This window comes from Carassius carassius, chromosome 30, assembly GCF_963082965.1.
Source record: "Carassius carassius chromosome 30, fCarCar2.1, whole genome shotgun sequence".
Classification (NCBI taxonomy): Eukaryota; Metazoa; Chordata; class Actinopteri; order Cypriniformes; family Cyprinidae; genus Carassius; species Carassius carassius.
The window spans coordinates 6,454,272-6,469,642 of NC_081784.1; the positions used below are offsets into that span (position 1 = coordinate 6,454,272).

Below are 15,371 nucleotides of genomic sequence, written 5' to 3' on the forward strand. Positions count from 1 at the left end.
TTTTGGCTGCTGTAGCTGCATTGTTGCTATTGTAGCGATCTGTCGTTGTCGTGCATGCGTTTTTGTTGGAGACTGTGCATGTACTGCGTTCACCAAATCTCCCACAGGCAGAAAAATATGCAGCGACAATTTGATTTAGGCACAGTTCCTGATCACTTCTTTTGTTGTTGAGAATGCTGTGTGACTAAACTGTCATGGTCGGGCAACTTCAGAGCCAGGAGCTGTGATTAATGGAGACCAGCCAGAAAGCAAGTGCTGGTCAGACCTGTTTCCCTCAAATCTATAGACATAGAAAGACAGAAAACCATTCAATACAAATCACAGAGAAGCAAAACTCACCATCCTTCCTTCATCTCCTTTGGGCCCCTGGAAATCAAAAGCACAAAATTAGCCTGTGAAACTGACCTTATTTAACCTTACTGCTATGTGTACTATTAATTAATCCAATCTGTGTAATTAGCTGGATGACATCTGCTTAGATTTGCTGTCAAACAGTAACACAATCAAGTGACTGTCAAACAAAAGACCCACAAGGGAATTATGCTGACAGATTTCTGTTCCAAAGCTGAGTGAGCTGTCAGTCTAACAGGGTAGAGCACAACTCAGAATTTAAGAATTGGATAGTTTGCATTTCATATGTGAATTTGAATTAAACTGACAACATACCCCAGGAAGTTTAATGGGTATGACAGGAAGTAGAATTTAGTGGGTTGTAATTCAAAGAAATTTGAATCACACAAGAAAGGAAGGCTAGGAAGTTTACAATAAACAATTGCATCATGTAATTAACAATTCACATCTAGAATACATTTTTACTTGAGTGATTAGAAATATTAACTCAGTTCAGTATGATTTATTCAGCCAACTCAGAGATTATAATTTTGCAACAGAGCACCACAAAATGTCCACTACAATGTTATTAGATAAATATTTGACAGCATTTGAATCTACTGATTATAAAATTGTGTTAAGATGTTGAGGTATTTTGGGTTCTTCTAACACAGTTGATTTGATAAAAACAAATAATGATATCATGAATTAATATATATTCGATGAATATATATTATGTATTGTAATTTTAATTTCAGGAAATAGAGCTAAAAAGAAGCTGAATGAGAAAAAAAATGCAAAACTTTATTATTTACATTTAAACGCATAATACAAAAGCTGCCCTTAAAAACATATTTTTTTCTGTATTAATTCATAATTCCAATTCCACTGACAAATGTCTTCATTCAAATAAAACTACAAGAATGCATGTAACAAAGGCTTCGTTAACTAACTATTTTAGTTTGGTTATGCCTTTCCTTTTTCTTTTTTTTTTTTTGCTGAAACGTGGGGTGTAGGTTTAGTTAAATTAAAATTACAAAACTTGAATCACAATTCTGAATTCCCATTTGCTGCCCCAATTATTTAAATACAGTACCTCAAATTCAGCAAATTAAATAGGTTTTTCAAGGCCTCCTTAACTGAATTCTGAATAGTGCTCTATCTATCTAAGAATTTAAGGCATGATGTGTGCTGTGCATATGTGACTGTTTATGCCTATGTAGAGTTTCAAACCAAATAATGCTTAGGATGCTGCCTTTGTAGACCATACTTAGTGATGAAGCATGCTAGGTTCAGGAACAAAGCCAAACAGAGCTGCATTAGACATAAAATAAAAACACTAAAGTGAATTGAGGCAAATTTAACCAGTTTTTGAGTTGACAGCCAAGAGTGCCTCCAATTTTCCTTATTTCCCCCAATAAAACGAGATTAAATACTACATTCAAAACATCATTTTACCGTTTAGCACACAAGAGAGCTAATATATCCTGACTCTGCATGCTAACACAACCCTATGACATGATTCGTTCTTCCAATCACAAGCCTCTTGATTGTTCAAATGAAGTTCAATGGAATTTTAAGTGTGCTTTGTCTGAGTGTGGTCTTCTCCAGCTGCGGCACATTAACAGGAGGTGCCACGTCCCACTTAGAACAAGTTCAGTTGAGGATAAACCGAAACAAAGCATCCCCAGGGACTTGTAAGCAACTCATTGAGTCTATCGCAGTAAGGAGGGAGATTGGAGAATGTCCTCTTTCAGACCTACTGATAAGGTTTTAGCATTTCCAGAGTTCTGGGTGGTCTGGTAAAGATAGCCCAGGAGGGAATACACTCTTGTTCTTCATGGAAAGGAAGGACACATTACATACAGACTGATAAGTGTGCGTGTCACTGTGTTGATAAGCTAATCTGATGATACCACTAGGGCAGAAAAGCTCTTTTATACATATTTCTCTCTCTTTTTTTTCCTGTAAAAGCGCTGCATTTCAGTTACCCCTTCTTTACAAGCAGCTACTTTGTTGAGTATGTGTGATGGGTTTGTTTTGACCTTCTCCCTCTGGGCTACTGTCATTGTCTGAGTTTCAGATTTTTGTCTGTGTGGCCTTGATCCATCCTTCAATTCACGCTGTGTAAACCTCTTGAAATCAGTGGCGAAACCGAATAAAGATTCCCAAATCAATGTAGCTTCTTTGTGTATTGACATTTAACTTCACTGTCAAAGAGCTATTTATTTAATGTGGTACATCATTTAAAAAATATGACACATACCGGGGGCCCTGGTGGTCCGGGTTGACCTGTATTAGCTGCGCCATTCTATAAATAATAAAAAGGATTATTGCAGTTTTATGAAGTGTGAACAATATGACAAATATGTTACATCCTAAAATGCTGTGAGTGTGTTTTAGTATCAGTTTAAAGTTTTACCTGAAGCTTATAGAGACTGCTCATCCCATTGCCCTCTGCATATGGGACACCCTGAAAAGAACAAGTTTACTAGGTTTTTAAGTATGTTGCTAGGTGGTTGCTTATTGGCTCAAGTCAAAATAACCCACCCAAATCAATATGATATTATGGTTTCCAGATATGTCATAGTTTCCTCCTTCAAATACAAGTCAAGTCAATGAGATTCTTCTCCTTATTTATCATTCATCAAGCTATAAAATCTTAAGGGAAACAAACTAAATATGAGTCTATTATTGTCATTTCGCTTGGATTTCTAGGGCCACTAATGTGGTAATGAAATTATGGCTGTCAATTTAATGTATCAGAGCACTGCATACTGTATACATTTCAGTTTTTCATTTCTTATGCTTGTTTGAAATGAGCTAGAGTGTTGAAGAAAATAGATTTGGCATATTTCTTGTTCACTGAAATGACAGCCACATGATTACGTGGGCTGCTGAAGCAAATATTCAGGTCTGAACTTGTATGAAACTACAAATACAAGTATTCAAAAATATTTTTTTATTTGATTAAAGCACACTTTTATCAAATACCCATCTCACTTATAACCATCTCATTTATAGCAGATTTTTTTTCTATGTAAAATTGTTGTTCCCATTCCATTTTTACACAGTATGCAGAGAGAACTATGAATAAACCACATGTATGCTGATTTTCCCAAAAAGGATAAATACTGGTGCACTATCAAAACATTGCTTGTTGTATTCAAAACTCCAACCATGTAATGCTAGATTGGGGCGAAGATATCTTTTTGGCGACCAATGACAGACAGTGGGAAACCATTAGGAAAGTATTCGTCATTTATGCAATTATGTTTGCAATTCCTAGTGGTGTAGAAAATGCACACTTTAATTCAGAACTTACAGGGGGTCCAGGAGGTCCGGGTCTGCCTTGCAGTCCTTCGCTGCCCTGGAACAGAAATACATTTATTTTCTTTACACGCATAACACAAACTGCCTCTCCAAACAAAGTATTTGATTGCATTGAGAGTCAGGGCCAACACCACACTGCAGTGTTAGCAAATGTTGTGAATAATAACAGGTGTCAGATAGAGCATTTGGAAGTTTTGAGGATACACTTGATGCCCCTTGGCTCTATTGGGTTGGCTCTCAGTGGAGCTTGGCTCTCAACCTTTGAAAAATGCCTCTATCCCCTTTCTAGTGTATGTCTGCACACTGCAGGCCACACCACTAGCTTGTTGAACACATTAAGCAGCATATTCACTCATCTCCCGCTAACCGAGTATTAGTCCAGCCATTTATCAGGCAGTGTGTGACTCATACAGATGCAGATGGGTCAAAGAAAAGTGAGAAAAAGATGTGCCTTACATTTTGATTTTATCCCACTCTAAAATTCTGTTTAACTCTGGAATTTGTAAACATAACATTTAAAATGATATACATAACAAATAAACAATTTTATTTTTTTTACTCTAGAATCCAAACATTATATATATATATATATATATTTACTCACTCTCGTGTTGTGCTAAACCTGTATGCTAAAACTTATATAAGTGGAATAGAAAATGAACCATTTAAAAAAAAGAAAAATACTTTTTTGTCATTTTCACTTTTATTACAATAGGACAAATCATAACTGACAGAAAGCAAAATGGAAGAGAGATGGGGGGTAGGATCAGGAAAGGTCCTCGAGTTGGGACTCGAACTCGGTTCGCCCATAGCGCAATGGCGCTGTTATGCCAGCACTGTCACGATCATTAGATGGAGTGCCCATGAGATTCAGTAGAGGGCACTCCACTCAGGACCATTCCACCCATCAACCACCAGATGTCACTTGGACACTAGCACCTCTCATACTGTTGCACCACACCCGAACTACATTACCCATGAGTCACTGCATCACAATCACCCTGCCACACCTGCACCTCATTCATCAGCCAATTTCCTTGCCACACCTGCACCTCATTTACACACACACATAAAAGCAGCACACTCACTCTCACTCACTGCGAAGTCTTGTTTAGCCTGTCTAACATTTCCGAGCGTTTCTGCCTGTGTTTGTTATTCCTGTGTTTGATCTTTGGACTGATTACTCCGACTCTGATTCTCTGCTGCCTGCCCCGATCTCTGCTTGTTTCTGGTTTTGACTCTGGTTATCCCTGACATACCTGACGCCATTCCTGATTTCTGCCTGTTTGACCATTCTTTGATAAAGCGCTGCATTTGGATCCGAACGTCTCTGGCTCATCATTACAAGCACGCTCTCCACAAGGCTATCGGCACCGGCAAAATTAACCATTTTAAAGATTGAACAAAAAATACAAAGCCATCACGAAAGTGGTCCATTCACATTACATTTCAGGCCTTCTGAGAACATATGATCATTTTGTGAAAGAAATGGTCCAAATTTTAATACATTATTCTGTTTTTTATCTTCTCATATGGCAGCCCTCAAATCTAGTGTTCACTTATGTACTTGACATTATCCATATGTCCATAATGTATATTCTATAGAAAAATATAGCATGAACAGTCTGCAAACATCTCACTTTGTTCTACAAATAATTAATAGTATGTCTGGGTTTGAAATAACTTTATCTTTTTTTAAGGTACTAAATATTGTTTTAGATTCTTCAAGCAGATATTATGACTTGATTACACTTACCCGTTCTCCCTTTGGTCCTAGGGGCCCTGCAGGTCCTGGTCTGCCAATAAGTCCCTAAATGCAGAGGATTATGCATGAGGTTATTTATGATTAGATACATCGCAAGGAAAAAAAAATGTAGTAGCCATGCAGTAATTATGAAGTCATGATAACATTTATTTTTATTGGAAAATTCTCACCTGTGGACCCATGCGGCCTGTGGATCCAGGCAATCCTGGCACACCTGGGGACCCCTGGGAATAGAGAAACAGACAAATACCATTGTAGTAATAATTGTATTGTATGCTAATGCATTCTTTAACCTTGGACCAATTAACTGTAAGCTTGAGGCTAAACTTCAACAACATAAAAATGAAAATTACCTTTTATTTATTTATTTTTTAATGAAAATCCATTGGCCCAACTGTAGAGTAGCAAATACATTTCTATACAATGTTAGCATTACTTCAAATGCAAAAGTATACAAAACAACCGGACATAAACTGATGATATATATGCCAGAAGTACATTTAAATACCTATGCAAACAGCAAACTGGTCAAACAAATAAAATCACTTCATTTCAGATCCAGAGTCTGAAAAATTCAGTTCCATAAGCAGCAGTACAGTAGTCAACTATGACGCATCAGACAACTCCACTAACTGTAACAGGATTAGTTCGATTTGTTGCATTGCACTATGTAATTCTGATAACTCACCTCATCACCCTTGTAGCCCATCGGACCAGGAAAGCCTCTCTCACCCTTCACTCCCTACATGACAACGAGACAGATGGAAAATAGTTGAGACAGTAAGTACAATCTTTTGATTTACTTTCTCTCTAAGAATGCTCTCATATATTATTAATGTTTATCTCTGGCCTCAATTCTTGCCTGTCACTGAATGTCTCACATCCAGGCACTCGACTGAACAAGAATACAAACCATTATTTCCTACAATTGTTGCACCATGTGTTATATATTTGCCCTGCAATGCCTTGTTGTAACAGAGGCAATGTACTTCCAGAATTACAGCTAAAGCTCATGTGTTTGCCAATCACACGACTCTCTTCTCTAATCTCTGATTTAGGGCGATTTACCTTCGGACCCTCTTTTCCAGGATTACCAGCTGGGCCCCGAAGTCCCTGATCCCCCTGTCAAAGCCAACCCAGAACATAAGGAGCCAGATCCACAAGACAGAAACAAGAATATGCAGTAGTGCAGCCTAGCATTTGAACACTTTGGCCACAGTTAATGTATGAATGTAATCATAATTAAACATTAAACAAAGTGGGATGCATTTTACAGAATGAGAGCACAAACTCAAAAAAGGACCAGGATTAAAACCCACTGTTTCATATTATATACACATTCATATCAAATGACTGGACTGCAGAAATGTCTGATGTATTTGTGTCTACAAAGGTGCCATCTATAAACAATCAGTTAATTGCATCAGCCAGAAAAGACAGAAAGCAGTGCTAGGGAATCTCAGGTGGAAGAACAGAATATTAATTAGTGAGGAGATTAAAATTGTACCTTTACTCCATCCATTCCTGGGATACCTGGAGTTCCAAGGGAACCTTTTTCTCCTTTCTGCCCTGGCAGTCCTGGTACTCTGTTCTGACACACACTGCAGGCGTTCTGCCAACATCACAAACACACACAATATAGGGTGCAGAAATCCCACTTTCTCTCTTTAAATCTCACTCTCCTTCTGTTCAGATAAACTCAGGATGCAACACATCTCAAAATTAATATTCAGAAAGGATCCATCAAATATAGTTGCCTGTGATTACATTATGCAGATGAGAAAAATTAAAGGATTTTCTCTAATGCTGAGACAAAGCATATCAAACTAAGAATTTGACCGGTAAAATTAGTTTTATTTTAAAATGCAAACTTTTCCCAGTTTTAAAATACATATAATACATCTTGTGATTTGCTTATGTATAAAATATAGAACTTTATTGGTCTAAAAACAAGTAAAATTAAGCAAAATGGTATCACAGAAATTTTTTTTTGTGGACTAAACTGTGTCAAATGCTAAAGTTGTGTCAGTTGCTCAACTAACAGTAATGGTATGCCTTAGAATGCAGGAAATATTATTATAAAACACAAAACCTATTTAGCTGAATTTGAAAGTCCTGAATAATATGCAACAAACTGAAGTTCTGATATACTGTGCATTTTTAAATGACCTGATTCATGGTTATTTTTTAATGGTTTAAAAATTCACCAATGATTCAACTTGCACCTTGACTTGGACGATGTTTGGACATTTCGAGAAGTTATATTTCTATGATCATGTCATAAATGCTTCCTTATAATTTTATAGTAGATATTCTGAAATATGATAAGGATTAATTTTACCTACATCTCATTTCTTCTAAAAGACAACTTAAGTAAAACATGGCATAGTTTACCTCACTCACAGTTTAACAGACTCCAATGTCCTTTTTTGTGCTCATGAGCTCTAGACAGGTTTATCTGCTTCTGACCTTTATTGCATTAGTTTAAGATTCATGTTTATGCTTTTACCAGCTTTCATAGACACATTTGGCACGGCAATCTAGCTTTGCACATAGCTAAAAACGCTAAATGTCAAACCCGAAGTTACAAACAATTCACAAGCAGAAAACTTGATAAAAGTCATGCATTATGGAAGCACTTTTTTTTTCAAAGCCTTTTCCCCGAGATTTTAACCTTGCCAGCCTAATGCATTCACCTCAATAGATTTACCCATTGATACGGAGACAAACAGAAAAAGCAGAAGCAAAGGTGCTTTCAAAAGCGGTTTTGAAACTCCGGAGCTACATAAGCAGCATTTTTCTCTTGTGCTCTTTAAGAGTGAAACTGTATACTTGCGAAGCGTAATCAGTGGTTTAGCGTAATGGGTTGTAAGGATTGCGTTGACATTTCACATTGGATGCACTTTTCGTACGTGGAACCAGCGTGTATCTGAAGGTAGCAATTTACTAGTGCATTAGTCTGACCCGCTCAATAAGTGCAGGGTGATTCAGGAGCCACATTTATATTTGTGTTGTTTGTGCAAGACTGACAATTAGCAAATTGAATGTAACCGACATAGCAGTGGAGGTATAACATTAGAGGAGAAAAGGAAATTTGTACACATTCAAAAAGGGTTTCAACACCTAAAATTTTTAGATTTCGGCATTAAACTGTAAATCAGATCTTGATTTTAAATAACAATTATAGACAAATATATATATATATATCTATATCTATATATATATATATATATATATATATGTTAGCAACATTTGTCCCAACAATTAAAATATTGTTAGATAGAATGCCAGAGCTGCTTTTTACCATAAACAGTGAATGATAATTAATAATGCCAAAAATGTAGGCTAAATAAACTGAGAAGTAAAATTGTATATATATAATATTTTCTTTAATTGTAAGTCATAGACAAGCTGTGCTTTTGTAGTGTTTCATGGTGCTTTTTGAAACTGCAAGTACATAAATCATCTACAGTACTTTTATTGTGTAAAACAAAAGAGCGGGTTGATATTTGCATGTCCTCTTGTGTTTCACAGAAGAAAAAATCATATTCAAGGAATGACTTGAATATGATTACATTTTATTTATTTATTTATTTATTTATTTATTTTTATTTTGGGGGGGGGGGGTGAATTGTTCTTTTAAATACACAACAAAATTATTGTACACAGCAAATTATTTTGGTAATATTTTTCCTTTTTTTATTAGGTAGAAGAGAGAATGCCCTCAAAATATATTTATTATTTATTGCGTGACATGACCCAATTCAAAATCTGTAGACAACTTGCTTGTTCTTTTGACATTTAAGTATGTTTTAATGCATTTTTCTTTGTATATGAAAACACATCAAATCTAAACTGGAGATGAATTGCATTGCATAAGCTAGTTTAAGTAGCTCTCTGTGTTGTTGTGTTTGACAGTTCAGTCCTAAGAATCTCACTGCATCAGTATTTGAACATGGGCATTTCTCTTTTCTGAAGTTTCTTTATCTTCTTTAGTTGCATAGAGATGAATGTATGATGCCCAAACAGTCAGCAATGGAGGAAGACAGAACAAAAAGTACTTGTATAGAAAAATTAAAGGGAGAGCAGTGAGAGAAAGTTCAAAGAATGTTTCTTTTTCTAAGTGCTGAATTTACATGAATTTAAAGAGTTTGAAAGAGAGCAAAAGAGCGGACAATTAAATAAATTTTAAATGCTTTAAAGTTCTTCAGAGCGATTTCAGATCAAAATGGGCTTTATATCGCCACTGGCTATATTCTGTCATTTGTGTTTTGTTACTAAAATATTGTGTATAATAGGAAATGCAATGCTTCTGAAATCTTCTGGTTTAATAGAGGGAAAAAATGCTTCTTCTAGGTTACATGGGGTAAGATCTGTCTTAAGATCCCCCCATGATCTAACAGAAGCCAACAGAGTTTAAAATAGATTTTTAAACACCTTTAGTTTGAGATGAAAGGTTTCAAAGTCTGCAAAAGTCTTGCTGATATGCATCTCAAAGGAAACTTTTTGGGTGCATAAGACCTTGCTGTAAATTCTGCATCTTTTCTTTATATTATTTAGTTCTGTTCATCATAATTCATACTATTAATGTTAGCATCCATTAGACTAGATAGCTGGATGAAACAGTACCTTCAGTAATGTCCCCATATCTCCAACAATAGGTAGTGCTGTCTGAAAAAGAACCATTTAGAGCAGTATTAGATACAACATTAGAAAATGAGACGCTGTACAAACAAATATTTATTTTATTCCCCATGGAGTGCTATGTCAATATCGTAATTCAACTATTTTCATTTGCATATCATAAACAAACATATTGTGTGTACCTGGATATTAACTTCGTTTCTAGGAATGTCCAGAAAAAGGCAATATCAGCATGTTAGTTAAAAAAAAATAAAAATACAAACCGGTTCTCCACGGGGTCCAGGGGGTCCTGGTCTGCCTTGTGGGCCTGGAGGCCCCTTTCAGATTAATACACAAAAACATATATGAATTTAAGAATATTTAAGGTATTTAAGTATTATTTATATAAAATAATTCTCACATATAAATATTTTGATATTTTCACCTTGGGAAATGTTTTGGATTTAAAGTAATAAAAGCATTTCTCACCATAATTCCTTGCACTCCAACTGATCCTGCAGGTCCACGAGGACCCTGTGAAAATAACACTAGGGCTGCATGGTTATGAAAAAAATCCTACTCGCATATGACTTTTACCAACAAAAAGTGTCTTAGAAAATGTAAATCAATATATTGTTTTCTGTAAGTGAGTAAACAAGATGATTTTCACATAATTTAGAAAGAAAAATTCTAGGCTACAAGCTCCAGTTCTCAAAAATCCCGGGAACCAATGTTCTGTATGTGTTGTTTTGCCTTATTCAAGTGATTTAACATTTTTAGTTTGTCACTAACCACGCATAATATTTTTTTTCTCAAAAATACAATCATGTACATACATGCTACTCACATATTATTATAGCCCAGTTTGTGCTGATTACAGTGAGATTAGACTTTACCCATTTATATATTTATAAGAAACTGAAAAAAGCACAAATGTCAGGGCATGACAAAACTTCTCAAGGGCCTAAAAATACCCTTAGACTCCAGAGGAATAACTGTCGATTATTCCCTTGAAATTGTAATTATGATTATGATCACAATTTACATTGAATGGTGTTTATACCACTGTTTCATGCAACTGTATGCCGTATTTTTATATGAAAATAAACAAGCTGAAAACATTCTAACTGAAAATCCTTTAGTGCTTTAATTAAGTGTATTAAGCCTCAAAAGTCAAATATACATCGGATTGGTTTCTTCTTTAAATTATAAAAAAGAAAAAAACAATATGAATGGTATTATAATGTTATACTAAAACAATGGAAAAACCCTTAAGATAACAAAAATAAAATAAAACATATCTTAAGCATGCAGACTAACATTAGTGGACTTTGAACTGTTAACTGCTGCTTTGAACGATTGTGGCATCCATAATTGTAATCACAATTAGAAATTCGATTAATTGTGCAGCCCTACAATAACACCATCATATAAATTCACTTGCTTCAACATTTTCAACACAATCTAGATTCAATCTCTGTGTTAACTTTTTTAACATCATAAAAAATATGTAATATCAATGTATAAGTACACTATAGGGGTGTGAATCTTGATTGGTTTCAAGATTCGATTACGGTGATCATCTCAACGATTCGATTTCATTCGATTTCACATGCATCGTGATGCGCCACATCCTCAATTTTAAACATTACTGCACATGGCTACATTTTCATTTATATTTTAATTAAAATTTTTCAGTCAACTAAATTGATAATCAACTAAATATAAATATAACTAAATATAGATTTTAAACAAGCAAATATAAAGTAATAAAGTAACAAGTGATAAACAAAAAGTACTTTCAGGATCTAAGAGTGCTTTAAGTATTCGAAAGCTTAAAGACAATCATAGTTTTTCCTCAGCATTATTGCTGTTTGATTATTACTGATGACATCATAGTCAGTGGCAGCTTTAATAGGCTGCATTCACACTAATGCCCAGATCTATTTCAACAAATCAGATGTTTTGCCCTGTTCTGAAAACATACCTGACTGTGTTTATACCAATTTTGTATCATAAAAGTATTTGGAGATGCAAGTGCATTTAACCGCAGCCGTAATCAAGCTTTAGGACAAACAAAAAGAAAGTGCACGTGAAAAGTGCAAATAAATTAGTAAATATGGCCATGGAAAATATGTATTGCAAATCATTGCGTTTCATTTATGTTTTGCAACTCTATATTTTTGTTTGCAAAAAGCACATTTATTTTTCTCAATACTTTAATTTTCGTTTGCATTTATTATTTTGAATATACAGTATATGCGGCATTATATTGACTCCACAGGGGGATTAGTCCTTTAAGACACTGCAGGCAAAAACACTGTTTTTTCAAACCCCTGTTAATTTAGCGATTTTGGGCTTTTTGGTTTTTCATAAAGTTCTTTTTCAAACAAGTGGAAGGAAAACATCCAAAATACACTGTTAAGTGTTTCTTTTATAGCACTTTATCTGTTTGTGTCAATAGATTTCAATTACAATACATATTTTTAAAGGCCGTTTTCTAAAAATGAGTTTTTTCTCCAACACTGAGCCATAAATCTCCACTTCAGTAGCACTTACACACACCAAACTTTACATTTTTATTCCTGTCTATATTCTGAAGGTTTTTACAGAGGGATTTGTTCATATATATTTTCCTTGATTATATACAACATTTTACTCCCCCAAAATTGTGAAAATCTATTGTTTTCTGGCTGTTCAATGTATTTTCTGAATTATGGAGTGACAAAAAAAGATACCCAGAATTCCCTCTGTAAAAACATTTGACTCTAATACTGTATGTCAAAAAAAAAATTTAACACATTTTTTTAAACTGACTTCATCTAGTGTTCAGATGTTTGTACTAGACATTTATGCAAATTAGCGCATATTTCATTCAATAATACCTCATTTGCATATTTAAACATCACATTTTTGAAAACTTGTAATACAAATTTTTTTTTGCAATAATCAATGTAATCAATCAACTGGGTAAGTAAGGTGATAACTATTAGTTATTTTTTTTACCTATTCACCTGCAGTGTCTCGCCTTAAATACACAACAAAATTATTGTATTAACAAAAACAAAGTGCACGTGAAAGTCAGTACATGCGTTTCCTGCATCTAATACATACTGCATTCAAAACTGCATAAATGAAAGCATATCTAACGTAAAACTGAAATAACGGCGGGTGGAATTGTCTCAGCAGATATCCCTTGCAATGAAGCCCACCGCGATTGTCTCTAGTCTAGTGCACACACACACACACACACACACACACACACACACACACACACACACACACACACACACACACACACACACACACACACACACACACGTGCCATATGTGTGAAACACTAAGCTCAGAATCGTTGAAGAGAGAATGCGATGCATCGGAGAATCAATATCTTCTCCCACCCCTAGTACATGAATTATATCTCATTTACATGCTTGGTCTACATGTAATTTGTTGATTTCTGCATGTTAATTGATCTTTTACCTGAATTCCTGGTTCACCTTTAGCTCCCATCAAACCCTACAGGAAATAAATTAACAAATAAGTAAATTAATTAATTAATTAATCAAATTTCTATTAATTGTGACACTTGTCATATAAATATTGTTTTCAGTCTGATATACAAAAGAATTATAAATGCTAAGATCTAAGGCTACTTGAAATGCTTATATATTATATAGTGTGAACTTTGTTGTTTTCTGGGAAGTATGTGGGATGAAGAAACGATAATGCAGACTGTGTATATCTGTGCGAAAAGTCATTGTCGTTGCAAACCTGTATGAGAACAAAGCAGTTGTGTTCCACAAAAGAAAGTTTGAAACAACATGACAGTGAGTAAATGACAGAATTTTCTGTTTTGTGTGAACTATCCCTTTAAATGAAGTTATAATTCTTGAACAGGTACTTACAGGGGGTCCAGTGATTCCAATGCCAGGTTCTCCTTTCTCTCCAGTATCCCCAGGTACTCCAGGTACACCTCGCTCACCCTGGTAGAGGGCAAAAAGTTCATTCAGTCAAACTAAATTAACTACAGAATACATAGAACACCGTCAAGTAGTGCAAGTTTAGACAATAAGGCTTTGCTGAACAATTATTGTGGTTTGAAAATGGTTGCCATATCAACATCACGAACATCTTTAGGCAGTATGTAGTAGTACATTTAAAACCAAACCCTTACAAACAGATACTTACACACAGCAGTAAAATAAGAGCTTTAACAGAGCATTCTGCATAAGCAAATCATTTATGACAGCATATAACTGGCTTAAATAAATGTTCAGGGTTTAATACAAGTTAAGCTCTATTACCACAGACAATTTCGACTTGTAACTCAGTTTAAAAACTGTATTCCACACATTTTGCTTTGTTTTAAACTTTGGGAATGAGTCAAAACAGTTTTCTGTGGTAATCAACATTATTCATAATGCTGACATTTCTTATCACACCATTTAAAAAAAAGACTAAAAGACAAAGCACAGCACAGGGAAATATGATTGGGGATGTTCCTTTATACATAAACTACACAAACGCTAAATTGAATACTTTAAAAAGAATCCCTCACAGTGACCTACCTTAGGGCCCCGCGACCCCCGAAGACCAGACACGACCTCCTCCTAGTGCAAAACAAGAGATGAAACACCAACTCAAATGAATACCATATTCCTAGAACTTACATAAGACTCCGTTTCAGCCAGATAAGAAGACACAAGTCAAGAAATGAGAAACTTTTATAGGAGCAGTGTTTTGGGAATACTAAAGTAGTGATGCTATGAAAACCGTTAAAAAAAAAAAACAGTGTCATATTTTATATAAACAGGTAAATAAATAATCCACTTTTTCTTAACCACTTGATACTGCAGTGATATTGCAGGAGCCAACAGTGTGAAAGAGTTACAGTAAGCATTATTTGCTATATGCCACTGATGGAAAATAGATTTTTGTGGTCAGCATCATTTTTTTAAGCACTTAAGCTCAATATATCTCCGTTCTCCCATTCAGATGTCTCAAAGTCTCACTAAGAAGGTGACTACAGCTGAGATGTATTTCCTTCCTTTGGGGGGCGGGGGGGGGGGGGGGCGGCTGGTTCCTCCCTGAAATGACTTTTTGCAGGTTGGGATGTCTGGACATGAATCTCGTCAATGATTATGTTTGCCACCATTTATTTAAAAGTACTATGTCAAATAAAGTGTTTTCCTCTGAACAATAACAAGTGCTTAAAGTGCTTAAATAATTAAGTGCTCAACGTGCTTAAAGAACTGAACTGCTAAACTGAAGATTAGAAGTGAAATCAAGGCTATTATCACTTTTTTTTCTGGGATGT

At 35.1% G+C, this 15,371-nt stretch overlaps 1 protein-coding gene across 1 annotated transcript in view; it reads right to left on the reverse strand.

Moving 5' to 3' along the window:
• LOC132110480 (collagen alpha-1(XIX) chain-like) overlaps nucleotides 1-15,371 on the reverse strand; it is a 52,925-nt gene that overhangs the window by 30,677 nt on the left and 6,877 nt on the right. Inside the window, exons 8-22 of the mRNA XM_059517118.1 lie at nucleotides 14,623-14,664; nucleotides 13,960-14,037; nucleotides 13,535-13,570; nucleotides 10,541-10,585; nucleotides 10,336-10,389; nucleotides 10,058-10,099; nucleotides 6,936-7,040; nucleotides 6,497-6,550; nucleotides 6,117-6,170; nucleotides 5,599-5,652; nucleotides 5,420-5,473; nucleotides 3,656-3,700; nucleotides 2,753-2,803; nucleotides 2,597-2,641; nucleotides 340-366 (exon numbers count right to left, since the gene is read on the reverse strand). Coding sequence (XP_059373101.1) covers nucleotides 340-366; nucleotides 2,597-2,641; nucleotides 2,753-2,803; nucleotides 3,656-3,700; nucleotides 5,420-5,473; nucleotides 5,599-5,652; nucleotides 6,117-6,170; nucleotides 6,497-6,550; nucleotides 6,936-7,040; nucleotides 10,058-10,099; nucleotides 10,336-10,389; nucleotides 10,541-10,585; nucleotides 13,535-13,570; nucleotides 13,960-14,037; nucleotides 14,623-14,664 — 786 coding nt within the window. The remainder of the gene's footprint in view (nucleotides 1-339; nucleotides 367-2,596; nucleotides 2,642-2,752; nucleotides 2,804-3,655; nucleotides 3,701-5,419; nucleotides 5,474-5,598; nucleotides 5,653-6,116; nucleotides 6,171-6,496; nucleotides 6,551-6,935; nucleotides 7,041-10,057; nucleotides 10,100-10,335; nucleotides 10,390-10,540; nucleotides 10,586-13,534; nucleotides 13,571-13,959; nucleotides 14,038-14,622; nucleotides 14,665-15,371) is intronic.